Genomic DNA, 27,422 nt, shown 5'->3' on the forward strand with positions numbered 1-27,422 from the left:
TACTATAGACTGACCTTAAGCTCCTACTTGGCCTACAAGATATTCCTACTCCAGATAAGCTGAATTTTGTCCTGATAAGACTGTAATACTCCGTGCGTGTCACTGAAGGGTTCAATGTAACAGATTGCCATTATCGGCCATTATCGAGAGATACATCCGCTATAGTGACTAACTAATTCCCTGTGCTTTGTGTTCAAACTTAACGTGACGCATTAAACTAAACACTTCCAATGTCGTCTGAAGAGTTCGACCGCAGAGACGCCGTACTTTTCTTTCTGCAGACTCTCGATCTGCTCGGTGAGGATTCGCTCTTCCTGCTGCATCGCCTGCTGCTGCTGCTCGTTCGGCCCGGGCTCTGCTGCATCCTCTCCTCCTCCTCCTCCTCCTCCTCCTCCTCCTCCTCCTCCACCTCCACCTCCTCCTCCTTCTCCTCCTCCTCCTGCACTCTCTCCGTCCATCACCACCAAAGGGTCCACTTTGGGGCTGAGAGGAGGCGATGGCGTGTGGGTGCTGCTTTGCCGAACACGGCCTTTGCTCTGCAAGTTCACACACACACAAAAAAAAAATCACAGAGTAAGAGAGTGTCTCACTGGAGGCTGACGAATAATAATAATGATAATATTTTGTGGTTGTTGTTGACGGTGACAGCGATGGAGCACAGACAGCAGACTCGCTATAGACACGGCTGGATGTGTTGACCACATTCATTACAGAGGATGTATTGATAGCACAACATCACGGCTAAGAAACTATGAGGCCAGCTGAATATCACCGCTCACACACACACACACACACTCACAAACACATCTTATGCTACACACACACACACACACACACACACACACACAGGTAGGCATTACCTTAGCTTTAGCTGTGTTAGGCTGCATGATAATACGTTGTAGAGTAGAGACAGAAAGCAAACAGCAGTCAGTGCTGCTCTCTCAGACCACAAACATTAGACACAACTGTTCAAAGATACAGCATTTGCCTAATTTAACCCATTTTAGTCTAATAACCTTAATTTCTCCCACAGCAACAGTAAGGTTAGCTTGATAGCACTGCTAGCATAGATCCTGCTAGCAACAAGGTAGCTAGCTTGGGTCGGTTTCCGCACAGACTCGGCAGACAAATAAACAACGCCATGATGGAAACTCCTCTAACTTTACACAAACAACAAAGAGCTTGTTACATTATAAGCGTGAAGTCAATTCAACAATGTTAGCAGTTAGCTAACTACATTAGCTATGGGGACTTGCTTTGGTTTTAGAGCGCAAATCAACTTAATTCACACAATGCTTAGATAATTATGGTTATTATTAGCATGTGTTAGCTGCTGTTACCATCCCATCTGTTCACACAACAGTTGTTTACAAGCAACTTTAGTTGAGTCCATTTTATTTATGACAGCAGCCCAATATCACCGATCAAATATGTGCCTCAAGGGGTTTTACAGCACACCCACTGTCCTGAGACCCTCGAGGACAAAGATCACTTAAAATCTTAGGACACGATGGAGTCCAACTGAAGTTCTGAAGTCTCAGTATATTTGGGAACAAAGTTGAACAAATAAAAGGGATAGAACAATGGCGTCCTCTGTGCGAGGCCATGGTGGCAGGTTTGATGTTTCTTGTTATATACATTCCTTTAACCTCTTCTACTTCACTCCTCTTTACCGTAGACCCATTTTTGGGCTGTTTCTAGGGGATCTGTAGGGCGAGACAGCAGGTCAGCAGTCAATGCCACACAGTAGTGGTGTACATCGTGAACCTGAAGATCAATTTGAGATTCAGCTCAGCACTGTGTCTAGTTTTTATAGTCTGTAATAAATGTTATTCAAATGTTTAAAGTGAGGGAAGGGAAGCACATGATGTAAACAGGCCCATAAGATGACCTTTCCCACGCTAAATCTCAGCCTGCTACAGCCTCTGAAAGACAAGTCGCAAGGAGTAGAAGAGGTCAAAAAGAATTTTGGAACTCCAAATGTGATTCCATTGAAACAAATCAACAAGTCAAGTTTCAGTGCTTTGTTTAAGTCTCCAAGAAATAAAATTGATAGAAGTCAGACTAGTCCGAGTAGAACCATACCCGCTGACAGCCACATTCATTTACCCAAATATGAATCAATACCACACTATTTTATAGTAAATATACTGAAGATGTCAACTTAGAACCCAGGTATAAAAATGAGCATTAATAAGTAAAGTTTATTCTAAGGGTTATCACTCAGGCCCCTTTGACATTCTCCCTGTTGTAACACATCAGTGAGGAATACTCAAACAGAAGGTGAGACAGCTAGAAGAGCTACAGACAGACGTGACGAGGACAGTGACTGGAGGTAACAGACAGTATGAGTGGACGGATCGGATAGACTTGATGGACAGGACAGGACTGGTGGCGGTGGTGGTGGTGGTGGGCGGGCACATGGAGTGAGAAGGGGCATACATACCGGGGTGGAAGTGCGGGTTATGCTCATAAACCTAACAGCAATTAGTACAGGTTTCTGGAAGGATGGGTGGGGGAAGGAAGGGAGGAAGGAAGGGAGGAAGGAAGGAAGGAAGGGAGGAAGGAAGTACAGATTAGGGTTAGGGAACGGTGAATCAAGTAAGCGTGGGTTTGGTGGTTTGCAAGTCAAAAGACATTTAGGTTAAAACTGAGCTAAATTTGTTTGGGAAGTGAAAGTTTTTTTTGGGCACTTAGTTAAATATAACTGTTTCAGTTTCAGCCACATACTAACAAAGTATTTTTACCCAAGTACTGTACTTAAGTAAAGTACAAGTACCTTGTAATCAATATTAATTGGCCAATAATATTATGATATAATGGCCCATTCTGACAAAGAAATACGTCTACTTTTGGTTCTTTTAGTTCATGTTGTTGATAATATTTTTGTACTTTTTAAGGACCGAGACGTCAACACATCTTTTGATCTGAAAATGCTTATTGGCAAAGTTTAGATACAGCTGGCTGGTAGAGAAATTCGAGAGGTTTGAGAATAAGTGGGCAGCATCTTTCCGATTAATGTTTGCCAGAAATAGATATGACTCAGCTTGATGCAATCTGGGCAGCACAGTGATTTCATTCTTTGCTAGAGTGTACTAATAGGAAGTTGCATAATGTCTCACAATAGATGTAAGTCACTGCTTCTGCTGTTTTTCATAACAGCTACAGTGGAAGGTTTTTCTTTTCTTTTTCATAATTCCAGTTTAGTTCAGTTCAGATTCAGATCAGTTGTCTTATTTCCATTAAGATGCAGATGTATTCATTTAAATGACCAATGTGAGCAACATTATGCTAACAATTAGCAAGTGGGGCTAATCTTTTTCTAATCTCAACACTCTTGTCCTTTTTGTTTTGTACATGTTTTATTATTTTAAATAATTTTGCAAGCTCTTTTTAAAATTCTGACGTGACTGTGAAGTAAGTTAGAAGGTAACAGTAAGAGGGATCCATGCCTTAATAATGCAGAGATATTAACATGATGTTACAACAACTTTATCTTATGTTTGCAAAGTGTTGTATTTTTAAGATTTAGACTTTCTGCTTGTGTTTAAAAAAACAACAACAACATCAAAATCTGTTGATGAAAGATGTATGAATGAACTCCTGCCACGGCCGCGGAGACAGACCATGCCAGCTGAAAACTGTCGCGTCAGCATTTAAACGATGAGTGAGAGGAAACACATCCACGTCAATGCCGGTCAATACGGATTAATCACACGAATGTCTTTAGAGCGACGTGACTTGGTGGAGAAGCCCATAGAGGGCCGATAATCTGATCTTACCATGGACTTCCTGATGTGGGTCAGCCTGCTCTTGGCTTTGCTCTCTGCAAACTCCAGACTGTTGATGTCCTTCAGACGGGCTTTGTACTTGCTCATCTGCTCGTTGATGATCAGCTCCACACACCTACAGGGGAAGAGATCCATTTAGAGTAGAACACAAGTAGAACAGAGGATCGGGTTGCACCAGATATTCGGAAATGACTACTAGCTGGTTTCAAACTGATTCACTAAATCAGGTTGCACCATTAAAACATTCTTACAGTGAAGGCTTTCTTCATCTGTAAGTAAGCTAACATTTGTAGCGCCTTCCATTCAAAAGCATCGACTATGTAAACAGGAAGTCACTTTAGGATCTTGTGCTGTAACATAACTTACAAAAACTACAGTACATTTACTCGAGTATTGCACTTAAGTACAGTTTTCAGAGGAGAGCTGAGGACGTACGCCGTGGTCTTGCTGATGTCTTGGACGCTCTGCAGCGGGTCGATGGTGTCGGGGCAGCGAAGGATGCAGGGAGCGAACACGATGGCGAGGGCGTTGGCTGACATCCTGTTAGTCTCTTCCTGCAGGGCGATCCTGAAACACACCACAGCATAATACGGTTAATCCGGATGTTACAGAGCGTGACAACCATTTCCCAGCAAACACAGACAGACAGGGCGGCGTGTGGCCGAGACGGCTAATGCAGCGCGTTTCATAATCAGTATGAAAACAACAAAACAAAAGAGTTTGCTCACTGGCAAAGACAATGATCAGATCTTATTTTCAAAACCTCAGATATTTAAACGCAGACTTGTCCTGCCTGAGGCTGAGCTACTGATGTTGCTTCTTATCTCATCATCGCTCACCTGACCAGGTGGAAGATGAGGCGCTCCAGCGTGCTGAGGTGTGTCCTGCTGAGCTGGTCGATCACCGAGTACACCCCCCGGATCACCTCCCGCCTGTCTGGCTGACCTGAAGAAAAAACAAACACACACACACCCTTCAGAAACTGACTCTCGGCTGGAGGACACAGAGTCACTGGCGGGGCTGGTTGTGAGCTTACCCATGGCCCTGAGGAACTCCTCGTACAGTTCAAATGTCATGAGGGGGCTGGGCAGGTCACGGAGCCACTGTTTGAGAACGCTGGCAATGACGTGAATGTTGTAGTCATCCAGGTTCACTATGCTCACATCTAGAACACACAAATGAACTTTCATCTTTCTGCTTTTGTTCCTCTATAACGTTTAGTTAGACGTACTAGGAGAAGACCTAGTAGTAATAGTAAGAGTAGTAGTAGTAGAGGGAGAAGAAGCAGAAGGGGCAGTTGAATCGTAGTAGTTGTAGAAGTAGAAGTCTTAGACGTAGTAGCAGTAGGTGAGTCGTAGAAGAAGAAGACGACGAAGAGGAAGAAGAAGATGTAGCAGTAGTAGTAGCCGAGTAGTCATAGTAGCAGAGTAGAGTCATGGTAGCAGAGTAAAGTCATAGTAGCAGAGTAGAGTCATAGTAGCAGAGTAGAGTCATGGTAGCAGAGTAGAGTCATAGTAGCAGAGTAGAGTCATGGTAGCAGAGTAGAGTCATAGTAGCAGAGTAGAGTCATGGTAGCAGAGTAGAGTCATGGTAGCAGAGTAAAGTCATAGTAGCAGAGTAGAGTCATGGTAGCAGAGTAAAGTCATAGTAGCAGAGTAGAGTCATGGTAGCAGAGTAGAGTCATGGTAGCAGAGTAGAATCATAGTAGCAGAGTAGTCATAGTAGCAGTTGTAGTAGTACAAGTAGTAGAAGAAGAAAATAAAAAATAAGAAGTAGTAGTAGAGTCGTCATCATAGTAGTAGTAGTAGAAGAAAAAGAAGTAGTAGTAGTAGAGTCATGGTAGTAGGAGAGTTGTAGTGATGGTAGTTGTAGTAGTAGTACTAGTAGTAGAAGAAAAAGAAGATAAAGGAGACAAAGAAGTAGTAGCAGACTTGTCGTTGTACCAGTAGTAGTATTAGTAGTAGTAGTAGTAGTAGTAGCAGTAGTAGTAATAGTAGTAGTAGTAGAAGAGTCATGGTAGTAGGAGAGTTGTAGTGGTGGTAGTTGTAGTAGTAATAGTAGTAGAAGAAAAAGAAGTAGTAGTAGTAGTAATAGTCATATTAGCAGTAGGAGAGTCGTAGCAGTAGTACTACTTATCATATTTGTAGTAGTAGAAGAAGATGAATTAGTAATAGAAGATGTAATAGAAGTAGTAGAAGAAGAAAAGAAGCATAAGTACAATGAATAGTAGTTGCAGTACAGTCATAGTAGTAGTAGTAGTAGCAGTAATAGAAGAAGAGGGAAAAGAAGACAAATAACTAAAAGAAGTAGGCTAGTACAGCAGTATATTTACAGTATGCGATGACTTTCATTTCAAAATCAGCTCTTACATTAAACTTTCATCATATCATCACGTGAGCTAACATAGTTTTCACAGCAGAAGCACAGATGAATTGATTAAGAATTAACATTAACTACATGAAAACACAGATATGAAATGTTATTTTCGTGTCGGTCTCACCTGTGTCCAGCCCCAGACGGAGCTCTTTGATCTTATTGGTGGAGCCCGACTTCCTGTAGATGCCCTCCGTATAGAGGCCGTGCATCTCGATGTAGTTGATGAGCTTCTCCACCAGCTGAGGAACCGTTCGCTCCTCGCTGGTCAGACGGGACAACTCCACACCGTACTGCCGCGACGACAGCTCCGGATCGTACTAGTGTACAAAAAGACAAACGCAGACACAGAAACACGTCCCAATTAAAGAGAGCCTGCTGCCTGTGACTCAGGCTGACAGTTGGACTTTAGACGGACTACTTAAAATATGCTAAAATATGCTAACATTAGCCACCATAAGCTGGTGATCACACCGGATCAAGTCAGCCAGTAGTAGAGCGAGAGAGTACGTTTTATTAGTCATAAATTCAACTTAATTTTCATTAAAAGAAAGGTTGTTTGACTTTTTCTTTTAAAAAGGGGACGTAGCGTCGCTTTTAGAAGAAGCAGAGGGCCGAGTTTGCAACTGTACCTCATCAGAGTAAACGGTTCAAATGAATGCTTTTACCTCAAAGACATAAAGGCTGAATATCCAACCAAGAAAAAGAAGAAAGTGTTGACAAAGCTTTTGTTAAAAAAAGCAGCAAATATGGTCCTTTTTCACCACGATTCCCTCTCAGTGAGCTCACAGAGTATTTGTACATTACATTACATTTACATTACAGTCATTTAGCAGACGCTTTAATCCAAAGCGACTTACAATAAGTGTGTTCAACATTGGTAATCAAAAGAACTACTAGTCACCAGAAGTCATAAGTGCATCTCCTTGCTTACACAAGCATCTAAGAGCATGAAGCAGAGCAAAAGTACAGTACAGTATCTTGCCAAAAACATGTCAGGCACACTATATTTTATTCCTTTACTTGTTTTGATTAATGATTACGCTGACGTGCTATGATATCCATATCCAGTGTTATCTTCCTGCATTTTAACGCCGCTGTGATATTTCAGCACCCTGAAATAAGTCACAGTCAGATAAATAAAAAATAAATAAATGTCCTCCTACCTTTTTACTGCACTTGGTGGTCATCTTGGAGCAGCACTTCCTGTGGCAGGCGTAGCGACACACTGCAGAAAACAGATCGACACAATCAGACCTCTAAAACCTCCGCGCAACTGCAGCAACAACAACAACAGCTGCAGTCAGTCGGTCGGTCGGTCGGTCGGTCGGTCGGTCAGTCAGTCAGTCAGTCAGTCAGTCGGTCTCGACCTCAAAGTCTTAAGAAGGTAAACGCCGAGGCGTCAGAGAGTTTGGATGTGATGTCTGCTGCTGCTCACTGAAAGTGCAGATGGAGCTTGAAACTAGATAGAAGATGGATTTACGATGTTTAATCGAATTTTTTCTGACACTCAGGGAGGCAGGGCAAGTGTGTGTGTGTGTGTGTGTGTGTGTGTGTGTGTGTGTGTGGGTGAAAAGAGTAGGAGGGGGTATAATGTGCTGTGTGGGTGGAAATAAAAACCACACACATGGCATCAGTGCCTGAGAGTAAGTGAGTTAGGAGAACATTAGGAACTGCTGGTGGTGTATTTATCTCTGTGTGTGAGAGAGTGTGTGTGTGTGTGTGTGTGTGTGTGTGTGTGTGTGTGTGTGTGTGTTTCCGTGTCCGGTCCTCACGTTTGCAGACGCAGGCTCGGTCCATCATCCAGATGAGGGAGGAGCAGTACTCGCAGTAGGTGGGGATGCTGTACTGTGTGGACTTGAAGATGTGGCCGTTGTGTTCCTCCACCTGCAGGCGGGCAGCAGAGACACCGGTCAGCTCAGCTCAGCTCAATCAATCAATCAATCAGTTGTTTTGTTTTTTTATTGAGGTGTCAGTGCTCCATTTAAAACTCACAATGTCAGTTTCCTTCTTCCTCGACTTCTTGCGTTCTCTTTTCGGAGCCTGGAAAGAGACGAATGTGTTGAAAGAATCAGAGCATTTCACCTGACAGCCTTCTTTTAAATTTTCCTTGTGAGTGCTGAACATGTAAAGAATTGATAACTACAGTTATTATTTTTATTGCAAAGTGTAGTTAGGTAAGTAAAACGGGACCTAGCATTCCTGTGGCAGGCGGTAAGAATCCCAAAAGTCAACTATTCTTCCTTGAACAATTAAAAACTTTACATCCCCTTTAAAACCACCTCTGGTCTCTCTTTTGTTGTAATACATCTAAATATTATCTGCACCCATTACTTGTGTATTTGTGTCATTTTCCCATCCATCCAGTCTTTAGCTCTCTCACCCTGCCGATCGTTCCCTCCATGGGCTTGTACTCGGTCATGAACTCGTCCAGGAACACCTTGAAGGTGTTGACCCACACCTTCACCGGAGACTCGCACCAGTCCCTCTGCTCCAGACGCATGGTCTTCTCCAGGATGTGCTCGAACAGCGCGTACAGATCCTTGTAACGGATGCTCTTCCCGTCATCCATCTGGTGGTGTGGGCCAAGGAAAGGAAATGTTCAGAATCATCAGTAAGTCGTTTTTTTTTTTTACAGTTTTAATTTGAATCCACTTATATGCAAGGTGGGCACGTTGCCTCATCTGCAGCACATCCCAGACGATCACATCGTGCTTGTTTTTCCGGTTCATACTTGTGTTTTGACTTTCTTTAATGCTCAAAAACAACTTTTTTTCATCTCACACTGTCCGTCTGAATAAACCTGTATTCACCCTCTGTCCTTTTAAGCCCCCCCTCCTAAAAAAAATGACTCGTTGAATCCCATGTTTTCTGATCTAAGGAGCCCACAAAACCCAGACTGAGTTATTTTACAGTTTGTGGGGCTGTGGGTGCTTCAGATTCCCAAATGTATCTGGACTTCTTCACACAGCTGAGAACAAGCGGAGAGAAAAGAGCAGCGAGGACTCACCGCCAGGGCGGTGGAGTAAGAGTTGAAGATGTTGATCCTGAACTCCCTCAGCGCTTTCTTGAAGACGACGTCCACCATGGTGTCCTTCTTACCGTCCTCGGACTCCAGTTCGGCGATCTGGAGGGACAGATGCTTTTTAAGCTAAGAAGGCGGAAATGATCTCAAAACCTGGACACATTAAACAAAGATGATGCCCTGTTAGGTTTTTTGGGGGAACTGAGGGAAAGTAGTTCCCCTCACCTTCTTCATGAGGAAGTCGTTCATGCTGCGGTAGTCGTGGGCCGAGCTGAGGATGTGCAGGGCGTCGTTTTGCCACTGGGCCGGTTCCAGAGCGATGCTGCTGATCTTCACGCTGCGACGCCTCCTCATCTTAGGAGACGGCTCCTTGTTCTCCTTGCTGTCCCTGACCCCCCGAGGCGGAGCTGCCTCCAAATCTGGACTGTGAGGAGGAGAAGAGGGGCCTTCTGGGAGGATGGAGACGAAGGGAGGTGGAGGCAGGAAGAGAGAGAAGGTGGATTACTACAAAAAATGACTTGTTTATCAAGACGCTTAGGTCGCCTAAAAGCTTCATAAAACTTATTTTACATGTTTAAATAATATCTTATAGTATACTGTAATAGAATTTGTATGCAGATTGGATTTACTTGTATTTATTTTTTTACCATGTGTCTCTGCGGCTTCGCTCCCGCTGGCCTGCTTCTCTCTCGACAGCTTTTTCTCGCCGTGCTTCGTCTTACTCCAGAATCGCATCCTTCCTCTCATCCTGCTGAATCACACAACACAATGAATCTAACTAAACCGATTTAAGAATGCACAAATGTCCCCCACAAAAAAAAAGAAGAGAAAAAAAGGAGCCAGGGGATCGAAAGCCGATCTTCTCAATTAGAGGAACGACCCGTTCTATCTCTGAGCCACAGCCGCCACAAATGTGAAATGCGACGGTGCGAGGAGGACTTTTAATGCGATCAGAGACTCTCTGGACGCTCTCACCTTCCATCCTGACTGGAGGTCTTCCTGAGGACCTCCACCTTGCCCAGGTCCCCGGACGACATGGTCTTGTGGATCTTCTTCTGGTCTTTGTGAGATGGCTGGAGAGCAGAGAACGACAACTGGGTGAGAAAACAGAAACGTACATTTCAGCTGAACGAGTTATGAAGACTGGTCCAGGTTGGTTCCTCTATATTTGTGCCTTATGGACAGAAACATCATGTCATGTAGTAATATGTCAATACACTTTGTTGTACATAAAGTATAGTATGCACAGAATGCAGTACATATTTGTAAATCATGTAAAAGGAGAACATATTGAGGTAAATGACTTCTTCTTCTGGTGATTCTACTAAATGCACTGATATAATGAATCTGCTGAGTGAGTGAAATCAGCAGCATCACAGAGGACAGCGCTGACGTTGACGTATTGAGAGGGAAACGGAGCTCATGCGTAGAAGACGACGTGGTTAGTGAGAAGTCACTCTGCTCGAGGTTCGAACGAGTCCAGCATGCAGCAGATGGCGTGCAGAGCAACACGAGGCGTGACGTCGTGCTTTCGTATGAGTGGAGGAAGATCTCCGGTCTGTCCTTACGGTGAAAACCTTTGTTTATCGTTGTTAAAGAAGAAGTAGAAGGTTTCGGAGATTCTTTGATACGTGTGGCATTTTGACTTTTAACCTACTATTTGACTGACAGAATGAATCGGCAACAGTTCTGACAGTCGATTCGTCATTTAGCTTATTTATCCACTAGGTCCTTTTTTTTTAAAGGTTTTACAGTATATTATCGTAATTTGATCATCTTTAGGGTTTTGGGCTGTTGGTTGGCAAAACAAACCAGACATCTTTACATAATTGTTCCAGACCTTCTTACAACATGGCATTGCGTATGGAAGTAAAAACTATGAGATTAAACGCCAAAATGTTGAAGTATCCCCTGAGAGAGAGATGTAAAGGCTTCAGGTGACAACTTAGATGACTCAGCTTCTCAGCCAGAGCGACGTGCAAGAACACTGACTACAGACAGGCTACTGACTACAGACAGAACACTGACTACAGACAGAACACTGACTACAGACAGGCTACTGACTACAGACAGAACACTGACTACAGACAGAACACTGACTACAGACAGGCTACTGACTACAGACAGAACACTGACTACAGACAGAACACTGACTACAGACAGGTCACTGACTAGAGACAGGCCACTGACTACAGACAGAACACTGACTACAGACAGGCTACTGACTACAGACAGGCCACTGACTACAGACAGAACACTGACTACAGACGGGCTACTGACTACAGACAGAACACTGACTACAGACAGAACACTGACTACAGACAGGCTACTGACTACAGACAGGCCACTGACTACAGACAGAACACTGACTACAGACAGGCTACTGACTACAGACAGGTAGGTCACTGACTACAGACAGGCCATTGACTAAAGACAGGCCACTGACTAGAGACAGGCCACTGACTACAGACAGGCTACTGACTACAGACAGCCTACTGACTACAGACAGGTCACTGACTAGAGACAGGCCACTGACTAGAGACAGGTCACTGACTACAGACAGGCTACTGACTACAGACAGGTAGGTCACTGACTAGAGACAGGCCATTGACTAAAGACAGACCACTGACTACAGACAGAACACTGACTACAGACAGGCCACTGACTAGAGACAGGCTACTGACTACAGACAGAACACTGACTAGAGACAGGTCACTGACTAGAGACAGGTCACTGACTACAGACAGGCTACTGACTACAGACAGCCTACTGACTACAGACAGGTCACTGACTAGAGACAGGCCACTGACTACAGACAGGCTACTGACTACAGACAGCCTACTGACTACAGACAGGCCACTGACTAGAGACAGGCCACTGACTAAAGACAGAACACTGACTACAGACAGGCCACTGACTACAGACAGGCTACTGACTACAGACAGACCACTGACTAGAGACAGGTCACTGACTAGAGACAGGTCACTGACTACAGACAGGCCACTGACTACAGACAGGCTACTGACTACAGACAGCCTACTGACTAGAGACAGGTCACTGACTAGAGACAGGTCACTGACTACAGACAGGCCACTGACTACAGACAGGCTACTGACTACAGACAGCCTACTGACTAGAGACAGGTCACTGACTAGAGACAGGCCACTGACTAGAGACAGGTCACTGACTACAGACAGGCTACTGACTACAGACAGCCTACTGACTAGAGACAGGTCACTGACTAGAGACAGGCCACTGACTAGAGACAGGTCACTGACTACAGACAGCCTACTGACTACAGACAGCCTACTGACTACAGACAGACCACTGACTAGAGACAGGTCACTGACTAGAGACAGGTCACTGACTACAGACAGCCTACTGACTACAGACAGGCCACTGACTAGAGACAGGCCACTGACTAAAGACAGGCCACTGACTACAGACAGAACACTGACTACAGACAGGCCACTGACTAGAGACAGAACACTGACTAGAGACAGGCCACTGACTAAAGACAGGCCACTGACTACAGACAGAACACTGACTACAGACAGGCCACTGACTAGAGACAGGCCACTGACTAAAGACAGGCCACTGACTACAGACAGAACACTGACTACAGACAGGCCACTGACTAGAGACAGGCCACTGACTAGAGACAGGCCACTGACTACAGACAGCCTACTGACTACAGACAGGCCACGGTGACGGTCTGTTTGAGTGAGGTGGAGAAACGACAGACTGCAGCTCGGGAGTCAAACAGCAGTGAACAGAACGACGGAAGTGAGGGTTAGCAGTGTTAGAGGCTCCTCCCTTTGCCTCTCGGCCAGCTCCATCTGAGAGGAAGGCGGCAGGCGGAGGAGGGAGGACGCCCCGAGTGGACAGGAGACAGTCAATCGCTTGGAGGTCAAGGGACCTCCGGAGGTCCGGTGCTTTACCATCTCGGAGTCACTGTGACAGTCGGCCTCGGGGTGGGCGTTTGGGGGAGACAGGAATGGGGGCAGCGTGTGGGAGTGGGCGGGGATGTAGTATTCGTCGTCGTCGTCCGACTGGGTCGCCCCCTCGGAGTTACAGCGGGTGAGGAAGTCGGAGCGCGTCCGGGACATTCGCGCTTTCTTTTTGGGGCCGGGGCGGCCCACCTGCTTCCAGGTAACCACAGGAACATCAGGTCAGCCGCTGATGTGTGTGTGTGTGTTGTATGTAAATCTGCTGTATGTATATACTGGTTTGATTTATGTATATTTTTAAGAGCTACTGAGAAACAGGTTCAGGATTAGTATCAGCTTTATTGGCCAGGTATGAGGTAATATATATAATGACAATACAAATTTTTTTTTTTTCAGTTTTATAATGAAAAATGTACCCTCAACATAGAATCACAACAAGATCATTTTTCACACATCAACAGACATCTTATACAATTGTATAAGAATCAAACGATGCGCATGTGATGTGTGAGGGAGCAGGTTGATGTGTGTGTGTGTGTGTGTGTGTGTGTGTGTGTGTGTGTGTGTGTGTGTGTCCTACCTCTCTGTTTCTGGATCCATCAGATTTAGAGTCGTCTCTGAACATGGCCAGAGATCTTTCCTGGTTCACCAAATCCTTATCTGACCTGCAACACAAAAAAATACAAACATTCAAAGTTTTAGAAAAAGACAAAATCTACTAAAATGTTTTACAAAAAAATAAATGTTTTTACTTTAACTGACAGCAAGTTTTCGCAAATATAAACATCTTAAAACACTTTTTTTTAAATGAATGGTCACCAGCCAAAAGCAACGCTGCTATAATCAGGTTAACGGTGTATTTTGAGATGCTCTAAAAGCAGATTTGACTCAAACAAGATTTGAGGCAAACAATGAACCTTGACCTTCAGTCATATAACGGGTCCACTTACTTGGAGAAGGGCAGCTTGCGTCTGGGCGGGGAGAACACAGTGTTGGGGGGTTTCTCCACCATGTTCACAATCACAGTCTGGCCCGAGCTCTTCTTCTGAGCCTTCGGTGGTTTTGTGTCCAGGACCGGACTGGGAGCCTCCTTTTGGGGCCGGACCGCCTTCCTCTCCTGCTGACTGGGGCGGACAGCGGGAACGTCGGACTTCGGCTCCAGGACGATCTGGATGTCCACCTCTGAGGAGCAAAGCCCCGATTCTGGACTTGATCCGCGGGCGGTCGGAGACGGATCCACCCCGGATGCATCGCTCTCCGCCTTGGTGGCAATCCCATGAGGCTGTCCCACCTCTGACGCTACCTCAGAGCCCGCAACGGGGGTCATCTGGGAACCGGGTGACGCTGCTCCCGCTTCGGGAGCTCCTTCCAGGGTTTGGGCCGCCAGCAGCTCCCCCTCCTCCACAGGGCTCTCCTTCTGCATGCTGATCAACACCACTACAGGCCTACGAGGCGTGGACTCTCGTCTCTCTCTGTGGGATTTTGGCGTTGGTTCATGAACTGGACTTTGGTCCGAGGCGATATAAAACGTCGCCCTCGGACCCTCCGCCTTGTTCGGCGGCTCCATCGCAGGCTTCTCATTGAAGTTGGAATCTCTCAGTTGGACGTCCAGCATTTGGGGTTGTTCTTGAGGGGCAGCCAGCTTGGAACCGAGACCTCCAGAACCTTCGGTGTCCATGTCTTCCACACCGAGCACTTCGCAACTACCGTGACTCGCCGGAGTTCCCTGGGGCGAATGTCTGTGAGGGTCTTCCGGCTGACAGGCGCCGCCGTCTGGGACCGAGTCTTCCTGGAAGCTGGTGGTTCGGCCCTTGAGGAGCTCCAAGCTGAACTGCGCCTGCTCCAGCTCCCTCATCCGCCTGCTCTCTCGTTTGGACCGGTTCTTGTGGCTCGGCTCGTCTGCGCTCCTGCTTCGCTCCGAGTCCTCTTCTTTTTCTGTCTCTCCCGGATCTGACGGAGCAGACTTAGAGTCTTCGGACAGTTCGACGGAGACGTCCTGGACATAAGCTTCCTGTCCTGATGAGGCGAGGTCCTCCATGGTCCCTGCATCCGTCTCTGCTGGTGGACTCTGTGGTCTTTCCCGCCGCTCCTTCACCTCCCTGAACCTAAAAGACATAATCAATGAATAATAAGAAAGGGTGATTAACAACAGAACAGAATATTATAAACACAGCAACCATAATACTGCTGAAAACAAATACACGCCATTTTTGGTTTCTACAGATTTTAACAATGACTGATTTTTTTTTGGCCACTTGGGGGAAACGACTGTGAACACAACAACACTGATGTATTTATTTTTCTACCAAAACTGTAAAGTTGGAGGGGAAACCCAAAACCGATGAGCTCAACAGAACTGAGGTGAACTGCAGAGTCAGGTGATCAAGTCTCTGTGGGTTCATCGCTACGAGCGACTCCTTCCACACACAAGCAGACATGCGATCTACTGTTAATATAAAAACATCGATTATAGCTGCTTTTCAAAATCCCCTCTCTTTAAACTAAATGATTCCTGCAGCAAGAATATGCTGATGGCAGCATTTTTTTTTTTTTTTACGAGACAAAAACGAGGTCTGTTCTGCAACGAGCGAAGCTCAGAGAGCAGAACATGAGCCGCTGATTATGCACCAGAGTTTGTATTATTGTCAATCCAAATTTTGAAAAGATCTTTGATGCCTGATGAAGGTTTATGACCGGAATGCTGCGTCTCAGATCAAATCTTGACAGATTCAACCGTTTCCACCGTTCTACCAGGTGTGCATTAATACATAATGAACGTTATGCAAATGAACGCTCCTGTCCCTTTTTTACCTCATCACCTGATGTTATCTTGAACAGGTAAACCAGCCCTTTTGCAGAGATATACGTTTGATAAATAATACGTTTGATTAAATACTTTAGAAAAGAGACCAAATAAATGCTCTTGTTTTTTCCTCTCATCAGCAAAAAACAAACAGAATGTACTCCATCCTTTCAGACATTCAACGTTATATCATCGGAAAAGTCAGGCTCCCTCATGCGGCACCAAAGGTGTGCTGCAGATATCAATGTTAAACAAAAGATTATGGAACTGTTTGTGATACGACTGTATCAAGTGCAGCTGTTTCACTCGCCTGAGTCGAGCCAGGTGTCCTCTGGCCATCGCCTGCAGCCCCGTCACAGTCCCGTACGTCCGGCAGTAGCGGCTCCTCTCCCTGAATCCCCTCCACGCCGCCTGGACCGCCACGGCCGCCGCACACCTGCGTCGGCAGCGGCTCCTCCAGCTCCTCTGGATGACGACGGCGGAGTCCCGCCGCTGCAGGAACCTCCTGCGCTCCCTGTAGCTCCTCCAGGCCGCCTGCAGGCACACCGCCGCCTCCTCCTCCTCCTCATCCGCCGAGTCCACGGAGGACTGTCTGAGGAGGCAGCGCCGCCACCATCGCTGCAGGAAGACAGAGACGAGAACATGTGTCGACTTTTGGACATGTTTTTATGAAATGTCGATGGAAATACAGGCTGCCTGTAGAGCAGACAAACATCTAGTTTTCACATCTGACTATGGAGTAATTTGTGGATTTACAATCTTCATTGGAAGATGTGTCCAAAAACATGTCTCTTCGCTGATTTCCTTTTTTTTTTAGGTTTGATGTACTTTGATTTTGGGCAGTGAATATATTTTTTTTTAAAGTAGAAAGGGTTTAATCCTCCCTTCTGACCCTCTAAAAGATCTAATGTCCTGCTGTGCTGCCTGGAAAGCTACTTCAGGTAAAACCCAAATAAGCAAAGGAAGTTCGTGGAATTTAATATTTCAGTTTTTCATAGTATGTGATGAAACACCTGATCAGACACTGGAATAACTTCATTTTATTTTCATTTAGAACTGCATTAAATGTCAGATTGCATTCTTATCGCGTGCAAACAGAAACTTTATCAGCAAGCTACTGAATAAATGTTGAATAAATTTGAAATTATTAAGGCTCAAACAACAGTATATATGTTTCATAGATGTTTCATAGAGCATGTGTTTTACTGATCTGTGTCTCGTTGGCTCCGGCGACTCGGTTTTGTTTTTATTTCCGTCAGACAAAGATTTGGACAGTCCCCCTCTGAGGACTCTTCCAGAAAAAACATACAGATGTGAAGGCCTGAATGCAGCTGTTTTCCTCCTCCGTCAATCCTTTCACTGTTTGCTTTCTTTCATTCTCTCCCTCCCTCGGTCTCTCTCTCTTTCTCTCCTCGGAGAGATAACAGTGCGTCTGTAACAGGGGTATATATACAGTATATATATATATATATATATATATATATATATATATATATATATATATATGGCTCCTATATAGAAAAATACGAGGCCGAACAATAGCAAATGCGTACTTTTCAACCAGTTACACTAAAAAGGTAACTTTATTGCAGCACGGTGAGAAGTTAAACCACTGCAGGTGGATTTTGATTTGAAGTTTAACATGTTTTTTATTTCCTTTTAGAATGGAAATCCCTCAAGAGGACAAACACATACTGAATATAAGCGAGCGGGAGCAATAACAGCGAGAGTTAAAAACAGGAAACTGTGCGTGTGAATCTAATCAGGAGACTATATTTAGAGCTCCATGTTCCTTGTATATCTGGAGTTAATGCACCTGCTATTAATCACTTAATGCCTAAACAGCTCAAGAGTATGCAGCCTTAATGGACTTTTCCTCAAATGGAAGAACCGTGTCTGTACTGGACTGTTTAAATCTATTCATGATGCACTTACAGTGGTCATTTTATAGCTAATCAGAATCTGAAACACTATTCTTAACAGCAGGAACGAGGACGCAGACTTGTCTCTCCTCTCCTCCCCACCACAGCGTCTCACCTGGACGACGGAGGCGGCTCGCCTCATGTCGACGAAGCGCTTCCTCTCCAGGACGGCCCTGAAGCGGCGCTGCAGCGCGACGATCCGCCGCAGGACCTCCTGGTGGAGGAGGGTCTGTAGACGCTGGCGCTCCGCCTCCCGCAGGAACACCTGCAGCACACGGGAAGGGGGGTGGGGGGTGGGGGGTGGGGGGGGGGGGCATTTAATAAACAAACGTGGCGCTGCGGTCCAACAGAGTCAAACGGTACAAACCGAAGATGAACTGGTTTCCCAGGAAGCGTACCATGGTGTTGCCCACTTGATAGCCGGCAGGCGGCAGGTGGATCCGTCTGAAGAACTCCCTGATGCCTGACTTGGTTGGACTCGTGCCTTGAGGCAGCAGCACATGAAAGTGACGCACAAAGTCCTGCAACGTGGTGCAAAGCGGGTTTTTAGACAGAAGGAGCTTCACAATATCAGTTCATTCTAAGTGTCCCTCTGAGAAGTAGAGAATATTAATAAACATCTCATTTATTAAGAAAACCAGCTCTTCAATTTCAAATAATAAAATGATTGTTTCTCTTTTAGAGTAATGCCTGTGAAGCTCTATATTAAGCCATATTTTTGGAGCAATAAAAAGTAAGATTAGAATCAGAATCAGGTTTATGGACTCTGTGTTTTTTGAATGGCGTGAATACATGAAAGAAAGAAAACGATACGTACAAAGAGACAGTCTGATGACCATTAAAACGTGGAAATAAAAACTGCCCAAAGCTGCGAACACGTGACCCTAACACGGCATGGACGAGTAGCCCTGCTGTGAGACGGCAGCAGGAGAGGCTTACCTGGAAGGTGTACTTGATGCTGTACCCTGATTGTCGGATCCGGACGGTTTCCAGCATGCCGGTGTATCTGAGCTGTCTGAGCACCAGGCTGTCGTTGAAGCGCAGCGGCAGCTGATGGACACAGAGAGAGAGAGAGAGAAAGAGAGAAAGAGAGAGAGAGAACAAACGGAAATCATCAGTCATTCATTTAGAGAGAAAGGTTTAAGCAATGACTCCTCTGTAGAAGAGATTACCTTCTCTGCGTTGGAGCGAATACATTTGACAAAGTACGGCTCAGACTGATCGAGAGTCTCCATCAGCTTGTTGAGGGAAGCCTGCTCACACACACACACACACACACACACACACACACACACCAGGGACATCACATCCTCATTAAATGCAGAGAGAAATGCAGCGCAGTACATTTACTCAAGTGCTGTACTTCAGTACAATTTTGAGGTACTTGTACTTTACTTGAGAACCTCCATCTTATGCTACTTTATACTTCTACTCAACGACATTTCAGAGGGAAATATTGGACTTTATATTTCACTTGATACTTGATAGATTTACTTTACAGATTAAGATTAATACAAAATATTATCAATAAATAAAACATGTTTTATATGTATATATATATAACTACTAAGCAGAACAAGTAGTAGTAGAGTCGATAACATCTTTTACTTTGAAATGTTTAAGTTTGTATATATTCCTTTACACCTGAAATCACTTTAGAGTGCAGCTGCTGCTGAGTCACTAATGTTGTTGTCGTTCCCTGATCCTCCAACAGGGGGCGACGGAAGCACTGACCTGGAACTGGGCGCTGATGCTGGGCGGCTTCTTCTTCTTGTGTAGGTGGAGCAGAGACTTGGTGATGCGGTCGTGGAGCGTCACGCTGCTCAGGTAGCGCAGAGACTTCACGTCCAACAAGTGCTGCGTTGACAAAAAAAAACAAAACAGATATGAAAGCTGTGTCTGCAAACTAACACCTGATAAGATAAGATAAGATAAGATGAGATGAGATAATCCTTTATTAGTATAATAGCGGGAGATGTATCTCTGATATCCGCTTATGACGATGATGTCATGCTGCGTCGTGTTCGCGTCTTACCTTGGGAAGGCTCGGCTTAGCTTTGACGTTCTTGTTCCTCCTACAGGGGAGAAATATTATTATAATAATCAATATTAATATTAAAATATATTGAAATAAGAATGAAAAGAGTATTATTATAAGAGTGTGTACATTCACCAAGCCGGGTTCATTTGTACAGATACTTAATTAAATAATTAATACCGTGGAAACGGATATACCCATATAGGTTTCATCCTCTGAATACCCTGGCTACTACACTACCCATAATGCAAATGGTTAGCAAATGTAAAACAAGTCAAAAGTCTGGAGTGAGTGTGTGTGTGTGTGTGTGTGTGTGTGTGTGTGTGTGTGTGTGTGTCACTCACAGGAGGATGCCCTGCGCTCTCTCCAGGAGCTTGCTGCTGGTCGAGTTGAGGAAGATCCCGTCTTCCTCCAGGGCGGGACTTCCTGTCGAGGACAGACGACCGGACCTGGAGCTGCGACCGTTGCAGCCGACACCGTAGCCATCCCTGCAAGAGGCGGAGGGAGGGGGGGGGGGGTTATTGCAGTATTTAAGTATGTTATCCATTATTTTGTATTTCTGCTGTTTTAGGTTTTTTCATTTGTTAAAGTAATATTATTATTATCATCATTTTATCTCTGTTAAGATGTGTTTTTGGGGTGAAATTCGTCCTCATCCGATGGCGTGTGTCGTACACTGTGCATATAGTTTGACCTGACTCAGACTCTGGTATTTAGGGTCTCGCTCACCAGCTGGCCTTCTCATTCAGGGTGTTGGCGCCTTGAAGATCCGACAGAGGCGTCCGCGGATTCTTCCTGGTGATACCTGGACGGCAGGAGGACAGGAGAGGAGGACGCGTGTGAGAAAAAAAAGCCACGTTTTATTTATTGACGTCTTCATCTCCGACCACAGCGTGACGATCCAACTCCCCCCATCGCTTCACTTTTTACAGTCCAACCACCACTTTGCTTTCACCGTGGACATACTGGATTTTGATTTTGACAAAACGAAGCAAGTGGAGCGAATGCATCCCCAGTATTCAAAAAAGAGCAAAGTTATAGTTCTGCTTCCTGCGATCACGGACTGAAAACAGAACACAGGAAAAGATAAGCTAGCGTATGTTGAAAGAACCTGCTTGGCCTTCTGACTACAGCCAAACTTTAAATGAGCTACAAGTAGGATTGTACGACGCTCTCCTTATCTCCCTCTATCTGCTCTATCTGCCTACTTTCACCCACTACTAGAGCTTCATCTCGCTCTTGTCTTAGACTGGCTTTACTTTCCCCCAGTCGGCCCCAAGCGTTGAGTGTGTGTGTGTGTGTGTGTGTGTGTGTGTGTGTGTGTGTGTGTGTGTGTGTGTGTTTCGGTGGAGCTGGCAGAGGGTAATGTACAGTGATGCCGATGGAGACATTACATATGAAAACAAGCAGCTAATGAGCTGGGTGTTTCCAGTTTACATTTGGGGTTTTCTCTTGTAAAAGTTGAAACTCGCTGACGAGCCAAAAGGAGCCGAACCAACTTTCTTCAGAAGACCGCAGAAGACCGTTCTTCTCCTGCTCTATTTCATGACACCATTCTTGTGTTTGTGTCGGGAATATAAAGCGACAGGTCAGCGGCTGGATAGCTTAGCTTAGCACAAAGACTGGAAACAAAGGGAAACGGCTAGCCTGGCTCTGTCCAAAGATGACAAAAAGATGACAGATTATCCAGATTTAAAGAAAGGAATGATTTAAATCTATGCGACAGAGGTGGAGAACTTGTGGTCTCTATGGTGAGTCAAGAAATGCTGTATCCTCCATTTCCCATAATGCAACTTGAGTTTCTTTTTTAATTACAGACTACAAGCCACGCCATCTTTTATAACACAGGATTTCCACTCATAGTCTCCAAACCCAAGGTGAGCTAACCCCTGATGACGTCAACGGGGTTATTTTAGTATTTCTCAACAACAAAAGACATCAAACGACAGTTTTTACAGGCTGAGCAGTACACATCATGAGTAGTACACATCATGAGTAGTACACTGATGGTGATGTGTAAAATCAGTGGAGTTTCCCTTTAGTGGGGGAAACTTCTTTGGGGAATTTCCAAGGGAATCAATTTCAGTGAAACCCCACTGGAGTTATGTGTTAAAACAAAGTGCTGCTTTACAACATGACGACATGTGACGCTTGGAGGTTCAGGCACACGATACACACTCAGCCCCACATGTAGAATGAAAAAACGAAGCTAAATTTGGGGGGAAAAAAGGACGACCGGAAAATCCAAAGGCGTCATTAAACGCCGCCGGTTCACACGGGACGGATTCACTGGTCTGGTCGCTCGTAGGTGGGAATAAGTCTCTCCGCTGTCAGGTGAGCCAATCGGACCGGAGCTCAAAGTGACCCGGATCGTTATCGATTTACAATATCTTATTAACAGCTGTAATAAAACCAGCTCACTGAGGCTGGAAGTCATCGGCGATCCATAATTCTCCATTTCACCACCAACGACTTCTTCACTACAGCCTGGAATTAAAGTGGTTCATGGGTTGATCTTAGCGAACGGCTTCTGATTGGTTTTTTAGAAGAACTTCAGCTCACCTCAATTCAATGAAACTTTATCGACAGGAATCCATCCCATCATAAACCCCATTAACGGACAGCACCTTTCTAATACTGCTTCAATGAGATCAGGGTTGAGTTTCACTCCCAAAAAAAAATCATTATTGTACAAAAGACATAATTTAAAGTCCAGTTTAATGCATATAAAAATTGATCCTGAAGAAAAAGGAAAGCACTTTCTAATAAACTTCTTGAAGCGGCTCGTAACTTTAATAACTCAAAGAGGTTTGAGGAGATTGAAGCGGTTTGAATAAAATGTAACGCTGCACAGTGGTTGTCTTATTAGTCGCCTTTCATGTCTGTTATGTGTGCAAAATGTATCGTTATTATTTTTAAGGAAATTTCTCAAAGTTTGATTTAAAAAAAAAAAAGGCGAAATTGGATGAAAATACTGAAAAAAACAACAAAAAGTGTTTTTATTCTTTGTTCTTTTGTTTGAGGCGGACCCGGTTTACTGCAGCGGGAAACCAGAAGACCTTCCTGGTTCGAGACAATACGGCGGAGAGTCTCGCGGTATCTCGAGGTACTTACTGTACTTCTCGTCTTTGCATCTTTGAAGGATCTCGAGGCTCCTCTGGTGAACCGGGTGATGAAGGAAACTGAAGCTGTCGACAGTTTTGACAACAGCACAGGGAACCGCTGCATCGTTCCCTAAAGCAGAGAGATGGAGAGCGAAAGGAAGAGAAGAAGACAATTATATATGATATATGTATATGTATGTTTTATGTTTTATATGTTAAATACGAAAATAAAAAGACAAGAAACGGGAAAATATGAATAAAAAGAGGAGATGAAAAGGGAAGTAGGGTAGGAAGAAGAAACGCAGCAAAAACAAAAGGAAGATAAGAATTAGAGAGAGAACAAAGACACAAACTCTTCTGAGATAAGTCATTTTCAAACACTCTGCACTGTATCGCTCCTCCCAGTTTGTGAAAATAAACACTGCAGAAGAAGATCAACACCTTTTCCTCCTCCTCCTTCATCATCATCATCAACAGCAGAAGCACAACTCCAAGTTAAACCTCCTCCCCTCCTCAAACACACCCTGTTGTTCTTGGCTCCGTTCAAACAGGAGTTCGGACGTCTCAGAATGAGAACAGCTTTCTTTACGGCACAGATTCACAGTTCAGTACACGTGGGAGGTAAAATAACTACTTCTGAGTACTTTTGTGCTTCTGACAAAATGCAGGAGTAGGTAATTTGGGTTCAAATGAGGTTTTATTATTCAAAATAATAGCACAATTAGGGCTGCGCCTCATGTACATTTTCATTTTGGATTAATCATTTGGATTATTACCTTGATTATAGAAAGTTTAGACTACGAAATGCCAAAAAGCAGTCAACATGCCCATTGCAGATCCTAATTATTCTCGTCTTGTCTGACAAACGGTCCAAAAAAAAACTATTCTAACTTGAGATTTTTGGAGACGTTTCCTCACCGGTTTTCTTGTGGGTGTGTCTGCGGCCGGCCTCCCTGAAAGCCACCAGGGCTCTGAAGTAGGCTCGCAGCACGGCCCAGCGGAAGGTCGCCACTGGGTCGATTCCCATCAGGCTGCAGATGAAGGCGTTCTTGCTGCTCTTGAGCAAGGCCACGATGTCGGGACGCATGTGGTCAGTGTTCTTCTCCCGGAAGTCCTGGACGAAGGAAAGACACATTGTGCATCCAGCCGAGCGTTAGTTATTCCTCTGGGGAGTTTATCATAATTATACAACAATAAACTGTCTGCTTCTTTATCCTGATGTTGACATTTTCTCATCAAAAGAGCTAATTTAGCAGTTTTCCCAATATCAAAATAGAGAAATTAAAAAATCATAAACTCAAGCAGAAAATGTTGCCTTGTTCAGGTGTTATGTGCAAATGTTTCACAGATCTAAACCACTCTCACAACTGTTGGGTATGAAGCTTCGTGGTTAGCTTAGCTTAGCTTAGCATAAAGACTGAAAGCAGGGGGGAACAGCTAGCCTGGCCCTGTAACAACAGCGCCTCTGAAGCTCAGTAATCAACAGGTTACATCTTTTGTTTGGACGAACAAGGGATCATGATACGGGGTGGATGAAGACAAACGCGGGACTTTCACCCAGGAGACCGGTGTCCTTAAAGTCCGGGTAAGGCAAAAATAAATGTGTCGAGTTTGTTTCCCACCACAGAAAAATGTGTTATTAACCACCAAGCCACATTTTAATGATTTCAAAAAAAAAAGAAGAAAGAATTCACACACGAAACGGTGAAAGATGTTTTCACATGTTTTCAGCGACTGTTCCCCAACATTTATAATCTGTTTGGAAACGAATCCCAGATTTGACTTGACCCTGGATTTTAAATATGAGGTGCAGAAACGCTCCGACTGAAGCTGCGCTACGATAACAGAGCGATGAACTGTAAACCCTTCCGTCGTATTCTCTCTCCGGATGATTCGACTCAGCTGTGCGTTCGCTAGCGAGCCGACGGCCGCGGCTCTCGCTGCACAATTCGCGCCGAGCGACTCCTTGGCTGTCTCGGTGGACATCGGATACCTTTCCACCTCCGCGATAACCAACTGTTATGGATTTACATTAAACAGTCAAACAACAACACGCTCGGCCCATTCCAGCACATGTGCTTCTTATCAAAACGCAGCTGGGAAGCGAACGGAGAATTTGGTTGAGCTGAAGGAAACGGGTCAACGGAACAACAAAGCAGGTCGGCTGCAGAGATCCGTGAAGGTTTAAGTGAAGCGAGGAGAAGCTTCCTTCATCTGCTCGGAGCTTCGGTTTTAGACTTTAAGCGCACAAGGACAGAGGAGTTGTGTTTAATGTGCATTTAAGGAATTAGGAAAAGATCAAATCCTGATTTGCAACACGCACCACGCCAGCTTCACTTCCGTTGAAGGGGCCATATTGCAGGTACATGTTAGATAATGAAAGCTAAGTTGTAATGAAAATCGTTCTTTGTTAAGTCGACCAAAGGAAGATAAAAAAATCAGGCAACAGTGGACACAATCAGGACACCCGGAGCTCAGCTGTAAAACCTCAGAAACGAGTTGTCTGCAGATCTGATATCGCTGTAGTTTCGGCCTTTGCGTTGCGTCTTCGGTGTTCAATTCAAACCACCTGAAAAAACATCTGAGTGAGCATGAATCCAGATTGTGGTTGGCCTCCGTTGGCAAAGAGATGTCAACATGGATCTCGACGGAACCACAAATCCCCGATGGAGCCCCGTCTTTTTAAAACGTGTCTTGATCTTCAGTCTGAATAAAGTCTGACATGACTCGAAGGAACAGAGACTCACATTTTAGAGAGGCTTGTTTTGGTTATTCAAATGAAATGGAGTTGTTCTCGTACACCGACACACACGCGGGAGCGTCTCACCTTGACTCCGTACTTGACTTTACCAGCGTAGTGTCTGATGATGAAGGCGGGCTCCATGACAGCGGGGAACTCGATGTAGCTGTTTCCTTCATGCTGTCGCTTGAACTTGTCCAGCAAGGTCTGATTGGAGGCCTGGGGGAAACTACAGGGAAACAGCAACAACGGCTTTAATCAGACGCAGGTTCAAAACAGGGAAATTTGAAAGTCAAGTCAAAAAGTTATTCTTTGGGAAAACTCAAAGCAGCGCCACTGTGGCAGCTGATGATCGCACCCTGCATTTCTCAAAGTTTAACGAAAGAACAAAGCGTCTCTAACGCCCTTCCATTGACTCTCAGGGGTTCAAAAAAACATGCCGCAAACGTAATGCCGTGGCTCAAACCTGGCCAAAGTTGCGGCACCTCCACTCACACATTCATCTTTGGTGTTTTTAACATCTGCTTCGTGCACATTTTACCCATTTACCTCTAACCTCTGCATACCTCGAGGGGATGTTTCACATCATCTGAACCTCTCCTCCCTGGCACCTCCTGAAACTGACTGCTGGCTGCACTATTACCCGCAGGGGGCTTAAGGCTTGATGCTGTTACTGTAGAAATGGACCCCCACACTCGCCCCCCCCCCCCTGTCCCGCAGAAACCTAATCCACTTCTCCAGAGGCCCCCCCCCGAAATGCCCCGCGAGCTCCACTAACTGTGAATGATGAGATCTCTAAGCGTCTTTCTTTCTTACTGTGTAATCATTTAGCATGAAGCTCCTTCCTGTGACAGCATGAAACCCCAGGAGACACCCTGTCCCTCCCTCATTTTTTTTTTCTTCCTTCAGAGAATCCCCCTTTGACCCTAATTCTCCAAAAAGTGGTCCCCCACACACACACACACACACCCCGCCCCTCTCCACACACACACACACACATATTTCTCCACACAAACATATACACTCTATTTGGTCCATTCCACGTGTTATTAGATCCAGATGAACCAGCTATGCTAAGTGGCAAGTAAGATGACAGCTAACATAGATAAATATGGCTGTGTGTGTGTGTGTGTGTGTACCGCCTGATGTGTTTTTATGCGAGAGGGGGGGTGGGGTGGGGTGGGGGGGGGGCGCTCTGGGTTTGATTTATGGAGGGGGAGAGATGCAGAGGCAGAGTGCTGACCTGCAGGAGGAGAGTGTTTCACCTCAGAGAAAGAGGGAGAGGAAAAAACGTGATGGAGAGATGCCGGAGGAGGAATAATGCCTCCGTGCTTCGGTGAAGCCCTGGTGTAAGCGCTAACGTTGGTGCTAATCAAGCTAATGAGGAGGAGCCTGTCTCTTCGGATCGCCAGTTTGGCGCTGAAGGTGCTTGTGCGGAACGAAACCAACAAAGCATGCTACAAGGATATATGTTTTGCTCTCCACGACGTTCAGGCAAGCTAAGGATGTGAATCATCTGGGGACCATGCATATATCCACACTCCATTAGTTGAAGAGAAGAATCACAGATTTCTTTTCAGCCTCATCTTTATCTACCATCGATCTATCTCCAACCAGAAGCACAGAACTTTCATTTGTAGTTGTTCGGCTAACCGCTGCTTCCTAAAGTGTGAACT

The 27,422-nt window shown here is 45.1% G+C and overlaps 1 protein-coding gene across 1 annotated transcript in view; it reads right to left on the reverse strand.

The window, feature by feature from the left end:
* Positions 1-27,422, reverse strand: part of LOC137886273 (unconventional myosin-IXAa-like) — a 79,072-nt gene that overhangs the window by 4,048 nt on the left and 47,602 nt on the right. Inside the window, 31 exon segments of the mRNA XM_068728669.1 lie at positions 268-536; positions 861-881; positions 2,447-2,500; positions 3,783-3,906; positions 4,227-4,358; positions 4,631-4,736; positions 4,828-4,956; positions 6,292-6,484; positions 7,331-7,392; positions 7,940-8,051; positions 8,160-8,207; positions 8,548-8,736; positions 9,175-9,291; positions 9,415-9,638; positions 9,837-9,937; positions 10,165-10,283; positions 13,131-13,334; positions 13,720-13,804; positions 14,090-15,244; positions 16,253-16,560; positions 17,980-18,129; positions 18,263-18,385; positions 18,804-18,914; positions 19,037-19,117; positions 19,599-19,721; positions 19,900-19,939; positions 20,247-20,390; positions 20,632-20,707; positions 23,017-23,136; positions 23,925-24,120; positions 25,834-25,975. Of these exon segments, the coding sequence (XP_068584770.1) occupies positions 268-536; positions 861-881; positions 2,447-2,500; positions 3,783-3,906; positions 4,227-4,358; positions 4,631-4,736; positions 4,828-4,956; positions 6,292-6,484; positions 7,331-7,392; positions 7,940-8,051; positions 8,160-8,207; positions 8,548-8,736; positions 9,175-9,291; positions 9,415-9,638; positions 9,837-9,937; positions 10,165-10,283; positions 13,131-13,334; positions 13,720-13,804; positions 14,090-15,244; positions 16,253-16,560; positions 17,980-18,129; positions 18,263-18,385; positions 18,804-18,914; positions 19,037-19,117; positions 19,599-19,721; positions 19,900-19,939; positions 20,247-20,390; positions 20,632-20,707; positions 23,017-23,136; positions 23,925-24,120; positions 25,834-25,975 (5,058 nt within the window).

This window comes from Cebidichthys violaceus, unplaced genomic scaffold (assembly GCF_023349555.1).
Source record: "Cebidichthys violaceus isolate CVI_PGR_0920_01 unplaced genomic scaffold, fCebVio1.0.p SCAF_100, whole genome shotgun sequence".
Taxonomy (NCBI): domain Eukaryota; kingdom Metazoa; phylum Chordata; class Actinopteri; order Perciformes; family Stichaeidae; genus Cebidichthys; species Cebidichthys violaceus.